A 16569-nucleotide genomic window follows, 5' to 3' on the forward strand; every position below is an offset into this window, starting at 1 on the left:
AAATCAACCCAAAAATCAAAAAGGACATACTTAAAATACATGCTCAAAGCATGAATGTTATACATGTTGTGTTTTACACATGTGTTCCTCAAAACACAAATAACAACTTATAAGCAGATTATTCTAGTAGCTTTCACTGCATGTGGAATTAGGTTACACAAAGAACACACTTCCACTCTGTCTTCTGAGCGCTGCTGAGCTGTTCATTTGTCATTTCCAGGCATTCAGAATGGAACCTGTAGTTGCAGTTATCACACTGGATCTCTAAACAAATAACATATGAGCTTTCATAAACACATGAAGTAAATAACTCTATGATTTTAATAAATTACAATCCTTAACAACACAGAGTCAAATACTTTGTTGTAGATAACATAAAACTATTTTTTTTTTTTAAAAATACTATACCCAGTCAGTGATGGAGGGTCCTGGATTGTGTGGCTTCGCTATTGCACACATGGCACAGTTGGTGTCACTGTCAAATACGAAAACATAATGTATAGAGATAGAGAGGGAGAGAGAGAGAGAGATAGATATTACACACCTGAGGCCTCAAGTATTGTCTGTGCAAATGTCCTTCGTGCCTGGGCCATCTTTCTTTTGGTCGTCAAAAATGTCATTTCTGGTTTATTTGGGAATGCTTCCATTACTTCTTTGGCCATCTGAAATCAAAACAAAAAATAAAATTTAATTGAAAACATCTGCAAATGTTACACTTCCTATTTAAACAGTTTAACCTTTTAAGATTGTTTTAACTTATCTTCTTATCTAATTTTACAGAACAATATTATTGCTTTAATGTGGTACCATACCATGATGACCATTACTCCGCAGCTAGAACCATCCTGTTGAAATGGATGTGTCAGTACTCCTCCTCGAAGTCTCACATTCACCCAGTCTGTTTTGTTGTAGCATGTCCTTCTCATTTTGAAGTAATCACTGTGTGAACATGTACATCACATTTATATACAAATGAATGATAAAAGCCACACAGAAAAAGAACATTCTGTACTTTTCCATAAATCACAGACACATATAATACAAATCACTGTGTTTTTAATGGTGTGTCAGAAAGCCCTGTGCTCTAGATTATGTTACATGAAGTATCAAAAATAATAACATGTTCTTTTGAATCTACAAATGTTAACTGTGTCAAATGTCTCACTGCTTAAACACTGTCAGGGTATTTTTATTATTTAAAATTACATGTGTGTAATTTTGAAGTCATTTTTTAAATTGTTTATAGAACTGATAACCATGGATTTTATTAAACTTTCATCTACAACCATATGTCCACCTATAGAAAAAGAGGTCCTCTGTCCTCCTGTCACTTTTCTAATGGCATTACAGAGTACCAAATATTTTATTATTTATTATTATTTACATGTAATAACGCATTATTACCAGAATCTTTTGGCTGCACGGTCAGACTCTTCCTGCTCCGAAGAGTTTCTTGAAGGATCGACCAAATACAGACAGCTGTCATCTGCATTTATGTACTGCGATAGATATATAAATTTTAAAAGTACATAAATCATGAAGAACGTGTTATTGAAACAAACTGTTTTCACATAAATGCTGCTTGTACTAACCAGTAACTTCCAGTGTTTATTTCCAATGTTTACAAAGGATAAAATGGCTCTGTAGTTGTCAAAGTTCACCTGTGACATATTAGGAATTAATTACAAATTTGCAACAATACTTTTTTCATTTATCTCAAGAGATTGATAAAATTTAAAAAACTGAATTCTAGAATATATGAAATAAAAATTTACCTTGGACAAGCTTTGTCTCCTGTCTAGTTCTGTCCCTTCACAGAGGATCTCACCGCTCGTGTAGTGGTTCATAATGTAGATATCATTTCCCAGATTTAGCCGAATGGCCCAGTGGTGCAGGAGACTTTCAATGACCTGAGGAGTATAATAAATAACCTTTTATTACTTTGTAAATAAGATAAAGTTTTGGAATACAAAGGTTAATAAAGAGTTTATGTACGTATACTCAGTATTCAGTCATGAGGATATGCCTGGAATGTAGATCTAAAGTGGTACTTAATGAATGTGTAGGGAACAACTAATGTTCTGCCCCAGCTTTAACATTAACCTTATGTAGTACTTTTTTTTGGGGGGGGGGTGTAATACCTGGATTACATACCTCTCCAACAAGCCAGCTGTGTGGTCTAAGGGTCAGGAAGTCCTTGTGACGTATGACAATGTTACCTCTAACCTGACATGGGACCTCAGAGACAACAATGTCCATTTCCTGTTGTTTCCACAAATATGAGACCTGGTTTTTCAAACACATGACATAGTTACTGAATTAGTTTGTTTGTGAAACAGTGGTCTTCCCTTTAATCTGTTAACAGAACATTTTTGAATGACTTTATATAATAGACAATAGAATATGGTCATGAATGAGACAAACTTGTTCTGAATTGAGATGTATGTAATGAGTGAGCATCTGTCCTGCTGTTGGTGTACCATACAGGAACTGATATGACTGTGTATGAGTGCCTAGTCCCCTTAAAGGACTCTGTCCAACATTATGTCCCAAGTAAACAGAGGAACTATGAGAGAAAAACATGGGCAGTATGTGATGCCCAGTCCAGCTGTACAAAGAACATGCTAGTGTACAATTGCAAACTTGCTTGCCTGCAGTCAGGGCACACGAGCTGTGTTTAATACAGTAGGTCTCCAAAAGACAATGATCACCCTTGAAAGCTTGTTTAATTCATATGCCCTTGGCAAACAACTGCTGAAAACAAAGCTGTACATGGTGTGACCAGCAAAAAGCAAAAAACCTGAGCTTCCTGCACTTGTGTCACCTATGGACATGCATTGTTTGTCACTAAAGTGGGGGTTCACTAAGGCCCATGCCTTGGTGTAATACAATCTCAAAACACAAAGATTTCAGGTAATCAGTTGGAATAAAGTTTGATAAAACATTGAAACATGGAGACGGATGTTATTTTATAATTCTTGCTTTATAAATAGTCAAAGCAGACACTTTACCCCAGAGGACAAAAGGAGTATGGCAATCAGGAGGACATCACAAGGTTTAATTATTGAAAATAATGGGAACATGATGACTTACCTCAGTTTTCTTTTTCTTCAGTGGCAGTTCTGTCACTAACGGTGACACGTACACACCTTTTCGTTTAATGCGTTTGTCTTTCCATTTCTCCATTTCCACGCAAAAAGACTGTTGATTACACATTCATACTTTTAATGCTTACTTATTTTATCAACTCTTAATTCTATAGTCATAGCCAAATGTTTTCACTTTTCCTTAGTTTCTTGTTCTAGTTGTATAAAACACAATTTTCATTATTAGGAAGTTATTCATACCTTTTGTCTTGATTTTTTTTTTTTGTCATTTTATGGTCATGAATGACACAAACTTGTTCTAATCTTAGATGTATGTAACGAGTGAGCATCTGTCCTATATATAAATACTTTCAATGTTTGTCACTACAGTGTCTCTATGAAACAGCATCATTATGTTACTTGTACTATGGGTTAATTAGTGAAATTGTAAGTGAATATGACTAAGAAATATTTATTTTACCTCTAAAGATCATCACAAAAAGATTTTAACTTTAAATTTAAACTTGAAACACTTGAAATTTTTAATATAATAATTACATGCTGATAGTGTTTAACAAACATATAAACTCCGTATTTTCTTTCTCTGTTGTGCATTAAAAACAGCGAAAGTTATGAAATTACCTTAGCATTTGCATTTGAAGATGAAGATTTAGAGTCACTCTCGAGGGATCGTGTGTCTGGGGTATGGATGCCGCTCTCTGCAGTTTTTTGAAGTGCATCCTGGGAAGAGAAAGCGTTTTCGTTTATTTTCAAATTAATGTTTTTCCAAAGCATCAAAATGTAATACTGAATAAAATACAAATAATTACCTCATTTCCTGAAGGTAAAGGTACATTTCCTACAGATTTTGGAGACTTTGGCGCAACAACAATGTCTTCCTCATTCTAATGAATCACAAATTAATTTAAACATAACAATTAGACTGAAATTTCTGTATGTCTTTGTGAACACACATTATTACAAAATATTTTGAAAAGAATCACTATGTAATGAAGGTTTTATAAGGGAAAGGGTATTCAGCAAAGGAATATAGTACTATAATTATTGTAAATGATAAAGTAATATTCTGATTCAGATTTTGGAACTTGATTGGGCAATAACAAGATCAAATGGAGAAATTAGAAGGGTGGAAGACAAGGAGTGAAAAGTTAGTCAGCAGCAGGGGGATGAGCTGGTTACTCCTTTAAAATGGAGGTCAGATGTGACACTCAGGTCTTGTGTGGCTGTCCTGTGGGTGCTTAAGGCTCTACAACTCATGGTTTGGTGATTTGCTTTGATATGCGTTTACTTGCTGTTAAGTCTATTGTAATCTACTTTCTTGCTCTCCATATGACTCATTATTACTCTGTTTCTAGATTCAGATGCAGTAGGAAAATCATTCTGTAGCAAGGGACCCTCTACCCCTGGTGTGGTCTGTAAAAAATATTTGATTTTTGCATAATAATTTTTATTACAGGAAGTTCTACCAGAGCAAGATCTGTTCTTTTTTTTTTTTAATGGACTAAATATAAGTACTTTATAAAAAAACATTGCTTACCTTTTCATACTTCAGGACTGCCTTGAGAATTTTTTTCCTATTAAGACGTGTATTAGGCACTCCCAAATCTCTTGAGACATTTTCCCAAAAGCCATCCGCTTTGTGAACACTGTAGGTCTTTAGACTGGTCCCGGGTTCAGCATACTTGTGAATGACCTCTACTATATTTGGCTGGGATATTGAAATTGTCCGTGCCTTTTAATGCAAAAGAGAACAGTGACATTAACACATCATACCTTTATTGTGCTGTAAGTGATACAGATTGAACAATGTATCACATTGTTGTTTGTTAAATTACTTGCCTTTCCAAAAACTGAGAAAGTGCAGGTCCTGAAATTTTGAGACAAATTAAAATTAATACAAAGAAAAACAAACCATATGAACATATCTGCTATCCTGAGATCAACCGTGCAATACTGATCAACAATAACATATGAAACAGCATAAATGTGAACTCTCCATTTAAGTTTAATAGACTTCAGAAAACATTTTGGGGCACTCCAAGTACCCACACTCTAATGATGTCCAAAAAACATGATGCGGAAATTTCTTTTTGGTGCATTTTTCTATGCCAACAACATAACAGGTAGCAGTTAGATTTTTGGACATACAAGTGCTAACTAACACAGTCCTTTTTAATGTTTATTTGCTAAGAAACTATCTCTAAGTTCTAAGTTTTAAAACTCACAGTGCAAATTACTGTAATTAACACTAGTAAAAAAAACACAAGCACTAATTCATTGTGTATAATACACATTCCCTACCTGATTTATTACTATTAATAATGTTATACTGTTACATATACATTGTGAGTGGCTCCTAAACCACAAAGACAAGCTGTTAAAGATCGTTGCTCTGAACGGACTTTACAATCATTATCACAATCACGACGACTTGAAAGAGTCATTGTGTCAAGCCAATGAAAAATTAAAATCTAGTAATACCCAGTGCAAATTGTTGCTTAAAAGAGAATTTATAACCTTATGTGACAAAAACACTTTTGTAAGATGAGTTATTTTATTCCATACGGCACAGATGGATGACAAGGCTGAGATAAACGAGGCGTTAACTCATAAAGAGGACCAAACAGTACTCCAAGAACAGACAAAGCCCAGCAGAAACCTTGAGGAGGATCTCCATCTGCCCCCACCCGGGAAGAGCCTTAGAAAGGAGAGACATCTGAGGCAAGAAGAGGGGTCCCTATTCGCCTCCAACTCTCTCAACAACACCAACGACAAGGACCAGGGACCGCGACCTTCCCCAGTACCCCAAACCCCTGACAGGCCATCACCCTCCTCCCTACATCTGAAATTCACCCAGGAGATGATGGAGCGGGTCAATGCTGGGCTCAGATCTACCCCCCGGCCCAATCCCTTTTTGTCCCCCATAAACCCCCCACCAGAGCAGCCAAAGGTTCGCCATCGAGCCCCACCCTCAACAGAGCAACCAAAGTTACATTGCCCAGCCTCGCCCCCCTCAGTTCCTCCTTACTACCTTCATGCTCTGTCTCCGCAGTCTGATGTCTGATGTGTGGAGGGTCCGGGCTGCGAGGATTATGACAGTGGTGACTTTTCCCAGGAGAAGCTGGGACCCTGTTTACTAGAAGGTTTTAAAAATTTCTGTACTTTTAGGTGACAGAAGGAGACATGTGGCCTGGTCAAAACACAGAGAGCTGCACTCTAAAAGATCTTTAAATATAGTAAACATACCGTGTGTGCCACAGACTGCTCCCAAACAAGAGGGGGCAAATAATACCTCTAAAACACTTAAGTTGGCTTTATTATACGTTAGATCTTTAGCTGGGAAAACATTTTTAATTAATGATTTAATCACTGAGCACAGCCTTGATTTTATGTTTTTAACTGAAACTTGGTTGGACCAAAATAACAGTGGAGCTGTTCTCATCGATACGACCCCTCCTAACTACAGTTTTATAAGTGAGGCCAGGGTGAGCAGGAGAGGAGGAGGGGTTGCTGTCTTATTTAATGAATCATTTCAACGTAAGCAGCTATCTCCTGGAAGTTTTCAGTCTTTTGAATATGTGGCTTTACAGATGAAGGCCCCATCCAAAGTTGTGTTTCTTAATGTTTACAGGCCTCCCAAATACTGCACAGACTTTTTTAAATGACTTCTCTGACATCATCACCAAAAACAGTCTGTCAATAGAAAATTGTACTTAGTAGTCAGCTTTTAATGATATAAGTTTGCATATGGTAGAATACTGCATGTTGATCTTTTGATGACTTAGACTTAGGGATGGGTATCGTTTAGGTTTTATCTGATACCGGTGCCAAACCGGTACTTTTGAAACGGTGCCGGTGCTTAAACGGTGCTCGAACCGGTGCTTAAAGAATGGAGAACACAAAATTGGTCCAAAAACCTCTCATGTTCAGCTGTTTTTTTTTTTGTAAAAAGATAACAATGTAAGCATTTTCTGCAGCTATAGGGGATATATGGTATCACTCTTGGCTGGAAGCAGTGCTTAAACAATGGAAAAAACACAAACTTTGTCCAAAAACTTCTCATGTTTAACTGTTTTCCACTTTTTCTTTGGTCATTTTAGCCTTTTTGGCCAGGGTGAAGGGAGTATCTGCCATCAAACAAGAAGAAAGCCGCATGTAACTACGACGGTGTTTGCTAGTTCACCTTACATGCATTAATGTAATAAGTGGTTAGCCTACTCAACGTAAATTACACATGAACTACATTAAGCTACTCATGCAGAGAAGAACGGCTGCTGCTGCCATCATCATCGTCATCATTTCTGCTACACTGGCAGGGTTGGGGCCAGGACTCTCCTCTTCGGGTTTTTGGGGGATGTTGCTAACTCCGGGTCTGATAACAGGCACCACACCCGCAGTAGATGTGCTCGGTGTGAGTTCTCACAGCAAGCTATCAAACACGGCGCATTTCTCGGCTTTAAAAAAAACCAAAAAAAAAACGCTATGCGTCGCCAGGTGTTTCATCAGATTTGAAATGTTACCTCCTTTGACAGTATCACAGTATCAGCTTAAAGCACTTGTTGCAGGCTGCTGGGTTTGCATCTTTTGCTGTGAAGTACAGACAGACTTTTGACCCCTTCGCCTTGGGCATTTTTAATCTGTAGCTCTGCTCTAAAAGAACGTACGTACCTGGCCCCGCCTACTATCCTCGGAATGTAAAATGATTGGCTAAAATCTAAAGTCATCACAGCTCAGGAAGAAAAAAAAGCACCGAAATGTGCGCTGCTTTTCGGTCTGGTTACTACCGTTTATGTCAGAACCGGTACCGGACACCGGTACCCATCCCTACATAGACTCTTGTTCACTACAAGACTTGTTATAAATTTCTTCCCACAGCGATAGTGACAGCTGGACACTCTTATCTTCACTTCATACCAGGCAGAGGAGTCTGTCGTTTGTCACACGCACACACACACACATATACACATCCACATTCCAATGTAATGAACAAACACACCCACTGATGTATATAAATAAAGACCAGGGCAGTGGCAGGGGGCGAGTCTCGGAGCCCTCTCTCCCATGCGAGTGCTCTGTGACTGCACTTGCTGCAAGTAAAACTGTGTGTTTCTCCTCTCTGATTCGAAGCTGAAGAAGTGTTTAAGAATATATCTCTTGACACAGTCATAATGCTCGGGTCTTATTTTTTTACAGTTGACAGGCTAACAAACCCTCCTGCGTCAGTGGCAGCTGAACTTCATTCGACCATGGCCTGCAATTACTTTGCCAAATTCTTCACAGAAAAAATCCAAAAGATTAGACAAGCAATTGGTACATCAACAGCAGATCCAGGATATGTACTGTGCCCACAGAAAAACAGTTTAAACACCATGAAACACTTTCACCCTATTAACAGCAAAGACCTGGAGGACATCTTAGGTCAACTGAACTCCTCCTCTTGCTGTTTAGATGTCCTGCCAACAAGTTTTTTTGAAAAAGGTCTCAAAGACTTTGGAGTCAGACCTGTTACAGATCGTCAACTTTTCTTGTGTTTCCAGAATCACTAAAAACTGCTGTAATTAAACCAGGGGCAATTTTAGCCCATTTTTGGGCCCCAAAATGAATCAAAGCACCCCCAAAGATTTATTACTTTTTTGACAATATTTGTTGTTTGTGTGACAAACTACTAAAAATATAAAAAGCATCCTACTTAATTGAGATGGAACATTTTAACAAGAAAAGTATAGATACACCCCCCCCCCCCCCCCCCCCCCCCCCGCTCCCAAAATGGTTTGTTCCAGCTCAGCTACTCTGGCTCTAGCGCTGTTGCGTTGCTGCCAGAGAGATAGTGGCTGAGACGCAGCGGAGCGGGTGTTTTAGTGCCTGGCTTAAAACAGGACATGTTAGCTGCATTTAACCTTCACTTACTCTTTATATAGTAGGTCTGACTCCTACTATTTAGGTAGGAGTCAGACCATGTTTCTTTTTAGCAGAAAAACATTACACCAGGTAACCTGCAGTGTTGAAAACGTGTTTCCCGACGATGTTTGCTACCCTACAATCCGTCCTGCTCTGTAGTAAAATCAGCGATATCTGACCGTCCTGTTGCTCCCATTGAAATTTATATAGCCTATTTAAAATCTAAAATTTAAAATTGTCCGTAGCCTACTGTTCAATTCAATTCAATTCAATTTTATTTATATAGCGCCAAATCACAACAAAAGTCGCCTCAAGGCGCTTTATATTGTACAGTAGATAGCACAATAATAAATACAGAGAAAAACCCAACAATCATATCATATGACCCCCTATGAGCAAGCACTTTGGCGACAGTGGGAAGGAAAAACTCCCTTTTAACAGGAAGAAACCTCCGGCAGAACCAGGCTCAGGGAGGGGCGGGGCCATCTGCTGCGACCGGTTGGGGTGAAAGAAGGAAAACAGGATGAGAGACATGCTGTGGAAGAGAGACAGAGATTAATAACAGATATGATTCGATGCAGAGAGGTCTATTAACACATAGTGAGTGAGAAGGTGACTGGAAAGGAAAAACTCAATGCATCATGGGAATCCCCGGCAGCCTACGTCTATTGCAGCATAACTAAGGGAGGATTCAGGGTCACCTGGTCCAGCCCTAACTATATGCTTTAGCAAAAAGGAAAGTTTTAAGCCTAATCTTAAAAGTAGAGATAGTGTCTGTCTCCCGAATCCAAACTGGAAGCTGGTTCCACAGAAGAGGGGCCTGAAAACTGAAGGCTCTCCCTCCCATTCTACTTTTAAATACTCTAGGAACAACAAGTAGGCCTGCAGAGCGAGAGCGAAGTGCTCTAATAGGGTGATATGGTACTACAAGGTCATTAAGATAAGATGGGGCCTGATTATTTAAGACCTTGTATGTGAGGAGCAGGATTTTGAATTCAATTCTGGATTTAACAGGAAGCCAATCAAGGGAAGCCAAAACAGGAGAAATATGCTCTCTCTTTCTAGTCCCTGTCAGTACTCTTGCTGCAGCATTTTGGATTAACTGAAGACTTTTCAGTGAGTTTTTAGGACATCCTGATAATAACGAATTACAGTAGTTATACTGTTGTTACCACTGTCCTGTTTGAAATGTAATGAGAGAAACTGGTTATTTTATCATATGTGCATATTGAACCCAAGGTACTAACTAGCTAACTGACTGAATACCCATTAACCTTATAGCTCCTGTTGTGTGTGTGTGTGTGTGTGTGTGTGCAGAAAGACAGCCAGGTTCATATTGGATATGAGGAAGTTTTTTCAAAAACAGGAGCCACGTTCAGGTAAAAGTGTAAGATCAAATGATCCATCAATAAAGGATAATGTTGGATCAGTGTTTCAATATTTTATATCTTTTATTAGATGTACATGTGGTTTGGTTATTTGCCTTTTGGTTGAAAGTAGACTAAGAGAGGACTTTTTTTTTATTAGTGATCTTAATAGTATTTTTTTTATAAAAATGTAATTGAATACAATCTATTTGTGTATGATTGTCAGTCCAAAGAGGGAGAGAGGAAAGAGGGAACATGAGGAGAAAGTACAAGGTCAGGAAGAACCATGTAAGGAAACAGACAGGGAATACTAACAGACAGAACAGAAACTGTTAAACTGGCAAAAGAAAAAAAACCTACTAATTTTACGCATACAATCTGGAAGTTGTGTTCTCCCTATATTAAAGCTGCTGTACAGAATCTGCAAAACAAACTGGGTTTTGCAGCCCTGGCACTGCATTACCATATTGAACTTCAGTCAGAGGAAGTCACGGTTGCCAAAAACTTTTTGAAGCTCAAGAGTGAGGCTGGTGCCATTCCAGATATGTTAACATTGTACAATCTTCTGGATAATCAGCTCTTCCCCACACTGAATACTGTTATTCAGGTTCCCCTACCAAATCCAGTTAGCAGCTGTAGCTGTGAAAGGTCTTTTAGTGTCTTGAGTCAGCTCCATACCTGGCTGAGAAGGACCATGGTCAAAGCAGACTCCAGCACCTGGCTGTGATGTCAGTTGAGAAAGAGATGCTTGAGAGACTTGACCACCAAATGTGAGAGATTTACCAACCTCAAGGTGAGGTGACATAGGTTAAAAGAAAAGAAAAAAATCTACAGAGCCATAGTAGCATCTGCAGTAAAGATCTTTTCATACATTGTATACATTGTACCATAGGCCAAGGTGTCTCCATTTTTCAAATTTTTTAATAATATTTTGTACATTTCAAGGACTCTTCTATTTTTGGAGTGTATTTTTTAAGTATCTGTATTATATTATACATACACTTTACAAGTTAATCACTGTCCAAAAAATGCACTCAGTTTACTTTTTACTCACTATGAGTATCATTCACTATTCTCCCCCAGTAATTAAGGTTAGGATATGTTTTTTTTTTTTTTTTTTTTTTTAATTCCAATCCATTCTTCTTTGGCAGCATTTAAATAAACTTTATCAGATTTGATGGTTTTGTTACAGACTTTTCAAAAAAGTGTTTTGCTTTTCTTTCAAAAATGTGGGGATTCGATTGTGTTAAAATGTACAAAACAGTGATGTCATGTTTTGTGACGAGGACCCAGGCACAGAGAGACTTGATGAATTTGAGAATCTTATGATTTAATAAAGAAATTTGCAGACTTGCACAGAGAGGGTAAAAATATGATGACTGATAATGGAGATGAAGACAACAGACGATGAGGACAGGGAGGAACAGGGGTTTAAATGCACCAAGGAGACAGTCAGAGGGAACTCGGGACAACTGGAGACATTTAAGGATGCAGGGACTAACAGAGACAGGGGAGAAGTCTCATTATGACGAGTAAAGTTTACCTTGCCTGGATGGGCAGCTCTCTGTGTGCTCAGCACCCCCAAAGCTCTGATCCTAGAATCGCCCCTGGACAAGACACAAATGAACAACTACAGGCCGATCTCAAATCTCCCATTTTTAAGTAAGATGATTGAACAAGCAGTTTCTCAACAGCTCAATTACTTTTAAAAAAGAATAACTGCTATGATGCCTTCAAGTCAGGTTTTAGACAGAACCACAGCACTGAAACCGCTCTGACCAAAGTGTTGTTCATCTACTGTTTTGATTTTATATACTGTTTGGTTTATTTGTTTGTTTTTTAATCAATTTTAAATCATGCTTTTTGTTTTTAATGTCTCTGTAAAGCACTTTGAATCACCTTGTTGCTGAATTGTGCTATACAAATTAACTTGCCTTACCCTGCCTTGCGTTTGTGTGGCATTGTGTTGAATGGTGTTGTAAACTTGTCCACTTTGTCTTGTTGAACCAGCACTGTGTCAACTTTTAAATACTCAGCTCCCCTTTGTTCATCAGCAGAAATCTTTGATTTGCCTTTCTGTTCAGCGTCTCTGTAACGCACGTTCAACTCCGTTGTTTTTGCCTCACTGATGTTCGGTAGCTTTCCTCTCATTTTGCAGTTGAACAAGAGTTCTGCTGGACTTTTGCCTGTGGTTGGATGTTCATCTCGCCATGGTCCATCCGGTAAAAGTGTGTTTCTCAGTGGTTCAGGTTGTTACCGCGCCAGATTCGCGGCTCCGAACCGTAGTAAGGAAACCTCTGGCAGTTACTTGAAGGTTTCGTGACTGGCTCGTAGCCGGCAACTAGCTTACTGTACAGGTCTACTCCGCTAGTGAAAAGATCGAAGGAGACGTAGGAAAACTGCTTCACCGAACTTTAGTCCTTCTCCAAGGCACTAACACCGTGTACTGTGAGCTGAAAACAATTTACTCACAGTGAACATCGCCGACCCAACTCAGGCTGCCGAGGGCGTTATTATATTCCTTTTTCCTTATTTCCTTTCCCCCGTCTCTTCTGTCGCTAACCGTTACTTTTTCCTTCTCCTCCCTCTCTTCTCTCTCACACACTCCCCGGGCCGTTCCGCTACACACATCCTCAATACATTTCCCATCAGGCTTCACCCTTAAAGGGCCATGCCGGTAACAAGGTGGATCTGGATCTTCTCTTGTTGTGAGTGCTTTTGAAGTAGCATTAACTGCAACAAATTATTCAGATTCATGCTTATGTATCTCTTTTAACGTGGTGTCAGACAGCAGTCTTTACAGTGACAGTGGCTGAGCACTCTGCATTAAATCAGGACATAGCCTGGGTCCATGGTGGTTGGTGGGATTATTCTGTCACGGGGAAGAGGAAAGTAGGACCCAAAACGCAGGACCCTGCGATGCCACAGTGCACTTTATTTACAGTGAAACCGACAGGTGAGTCCAACAATTCACTCAATTGTTGGACTCAAAGGTGCAATTTGCCAATAGTGCTCGTCCAGTGCGTCCCGTGCTGTAGCTCCCTTAGTGCGTGTGCTCCCCAACTTGCTTCTCCGCTCGGCTCTCCTGGAAGAAGAAGGAAAATCCAGAATTAGCCACACACGCTAGCCGACAACCAATAACACACGTCTCGCACAGACTATACCAGTCAGGAGTAATAATCCCACGTCGACTGTCGCCGCGAGTCCAGGTTAAATACCTCCGTCAGTCCACCACCGCGGTCAAGTGAGCCCTCACTTACGAAGTCACAGTCAAGCTAGCCGCCCCGCCAGCCGCACCTAAAATGTGGTTGCACTACTCTTACGCATATTACGGTACGGATGAAGACCGGCTTAGAAACCCAGTCTTTTGTGTCCTGACACCATTTAACCTTAATATCCACTCCCAGTTTCGGTTCATCTCCACTTTTCACCCCATGATCCACAGCCAAGATTACTGTGCGATTCAGAGAAAATTAACAATAAAATTTACCCAATATATAGTACTGCACTTTTAATATCTTCATCTTTGACCTCAAATTGCAGGGAAACTGTACGAGGTGCCGCAGATATCTCACTGGATTCTGACTCTAGGCTATCTCCACTCTTCACCCTGTGATCCACAGCCAAATTTACTGCACGGTTTTCCAGAAAATTTATATTAAACTTTGCACAATGTACTCTACTGTACTCTACATATTCCCAACTTTGACCTCAGATTACAGGAAAACTGTAAGAGGTGCCGCAGATATCTCACTGGATTCTGACTCTGGGTGACCCCCACTCTGTCACCCACAGCCAAATTTACTGTACGGTTTTTGAGAAAATTGAAATTAAACTTTGCTCAATTTACTCTACTGTACTCTACATATTCTCATTTTGACTTCAGATTACAGGAAAACTGTAAGAGGTGCCGCAGATATCTCACTGGATTCTGACTCTAAGCCATACCGTAAATGTGGAAATTTTTTAATTTGTTTAATTTTTTAATTTGTTGTTTAAATTTGATAATATTTTAGGCAGTATATTTTCTTAGCCTCTGTCATACTCTGTTAACACAGCAATCTCAAAAACCGTACAGTAAATTTGTCTGTGGATCACAGGGTGAAGAGTGGGGGTTGCCCAGAGTCAGAATCCAGTGGAATATCTGCGGCACCTCGTACACTTTTCCTGTAATCTGAGGTCAAATTTGGGAATAAATAGAGTACAGTAAAGCAAAATGGAAAAATTTCACTATTAATTTTCTCAAAAACCGTACAGTAAATTTGGCTGTGGATCACAGGCTGAAGAGTGGGGGTCACACAGAGTCAGAATCCAGTGGAATATCTGCGGCACCTCGTACAGTTTTCCTGTAATCTGAGGTCAAAGATGGGAATAAGAGAGTACAGTAAAGCAAAATGGAAAAATTTCACTATTAATTTTCTCAAAAACCGTACAGTAAATTTGGCTGTGGATCACAGGGTGAAGAGTGGAGACGGCCTAGAGTCAGAATCCAGTGAGATATCTGTGTCACCTCTTACAGTTTATATGTAATCTGAGGTCAAAGATGAAGATATTAAAAGTACAGTACTGTATATTGGGCAAATTTTATTGTTAATTTTCTCTGATTCGTACAGCAATCTTGGCTGTGGATCACAAGGGGAAAAGTGGTGATGAACCAAAACGGAGTGGATTGTGAAGTTAAATAGTGTCAGGACACAAAAGACTGCGTTTCTAAGCCAGTCGGCATCCATACCGTAATATGCGTAAGAGTAGTGGAACCACATTTTAGGTGCGGCTGGCGGGGCGGCTAGCTTGACTGTGACTTCGCAAGTGAGGGCTCACTTGACCGCAGTATATTAGTCACGTGAGGTAGGACTCCAGTAGAGAACGTAATTTAACTCTTTCTGCACCGCTGGGTGAATGAGACGTTGACAGATCGTTTTTTTCTTTCTATCTGGTTTGTTTTTCTTTACTCACAGAGATCAAACTATTGGTGGGGACAATTCAATAATCGCTGGATATTGGTGGGGACATGTCCCTTCTTTCCATGCCAAATCGACGCCCTTGCTCCATCAGCAGTGTGGGACATATCTCCTCCATGTATCTCCTGTATGCTCCTTCAAAACAAGAGCCCTAAGTGGAGAAACAACAGCAGAGGCCCCTCTACTCCCATGTGATACTATCTGACACCCACCCAAAGTGCAGCGAGGAGTCAGCGAGGTCCAAATCAAAGCAGCAAGAGCAACATATTTGCTTTTAATCTTGCTTATTTTAAAGCAGTTCTCAATGTATGAGACAAGCAGTGCGAGCGGATTAAGAAATACCACACACATGCTCAGACATAATTGCATATTCTGTATTTCTGGGTGACATATTTCGTCTTGCCCTTTAAGTTGATGAGCTTCTGCATGTTTAACAGGGTCTCACTGAGTTTATGCTTAACAAGAAGGGCACGGCAGCTCTGCTGAAGAGAATAAGATGTCGTAAATAACAGTTTGCATTTATGTGGAATTGTCATAAAACAACTTTGCTGTCATCACTTTAAATCACAAGAGCCTATAAAATCAGTAATAATCAGGTTTGCACATTCCTGCACGTGTTGACCTTTGTGTGAGTGTGTTTGTGTGCTTAGACTTAGATCGCCCAGGTAATTAATTCCTACTTTGTACAGAAAAAGGCAGCAGTGAGGATAAATTACAGAGATCTGGCCTCTGGATCCTTTGCTCAACACAGTTTATCAACACTCAGTTTAATTTTTCATTTTGTTTGAGTCAAATAAATACGATTGCAGCTAGTATTAGACATATCAAAATGAAAGTTTAATGTCTAAAAACTAGAAAAAAACTGAACTTTTTGGGACTAAGAAGTATATGTATCCAATGAAACATTAGAAGTAATGTACGAATAATTTTGCACTTTAGTCGTGTTGTGATGATTATTTCAGGTTTGCTGTTTAGACTGTGATTCATCCATATAAGTAAAGTGGTTTCCAGTGTTTGGGTAAAGATTTGCCTTATAGGAGACTGTAACTGAGACTTCTGTAGTCATTCACTGTAGCTTTAGTCAGTGTTCAGGTTAAGAGTTTATCCACACAGAGTGCTCCTGTAACTGTGCGGTGTATGGGGCACAAAAACACAAGACAAACTGAGCCCTTTGTCTAATAAATAATGTTAATATTGAGTACAAGTGCTGTTAATACTCAGGGCAGTCTTCTATTT

At 39.3% G+C, this 16569-nt stretch overlaps 1 protein-coding gene across 4 annotated transcripts; it reads right to left on the reverse strand.

Annotated features, from left to right (window-relative positions):
• Positions 1 to 139: 139 nt before the first annotated feature.
• Positions 140 to 12527, reverse strand: LOC134624480 (uncharacterized). 4 transcript variants are annotated; one of them, XM_063469468.1, is made up of 13 exons: positions 12312 to 12527; positions 4947 to 4974; positions 4645 to 4839; positions 3917 to 3991; positions 3729 to 3827; positions 3094 to 3201; positions 2155 to 2286; positions 1776 to 1910; positions 1593 to 1661; positions 1405 to 1499; positions 813 to 939; positions 545 to 662; positions 140 to 264 (listed from the first exon to the last, which is right to left on the reverse strand). In XM_063469468.1, exons 1-13 carry the CDS (start codon positions 12521 to 12523, stop codon positions 149 to 151), a joined length of 1509 nt encoding a protein of 502 aa, XP_063325538.1. In that variant the 5' UTR covers positions 12524 to 12527; the 3' UTR covers positions 140 to 148. The 4 variants fall into 4 exon arrangements, with proteins under 4 accessions (XP_063325538.1, XP_063325536.1, XP_063325535.1 ...); XM_063469466.1 differs by adding an exon at positions 409 to 446 and having other exon boundaries at positions 1405 to 1661; XM_063469467.1 differs by adding an exon at positions 409 to 475 and having other exon boundaries at positions 183 to 264; positions 1405 to 1661.
• Between the last annotated feature and the right edge of the window lie 4042 nt (positions 12528 to 16569).

The sequence above is a fragment of the Pelmatolapia mariae genome, linkage group LG3_W (assembly GCF_036321145.2).
Source record: "Pelmatolapia mariae isolate MD_Pm_ZW linkage group LG3_W, Pm_UMD_F_2, whole genome shotgun sequence".
Lineage (NCBI taxonomy): Eukaryota > Metazoa > Chordata > Actinopteri > Cichliformes > Cichlidae > Pelmatolapia > Pelmatolapia mariae.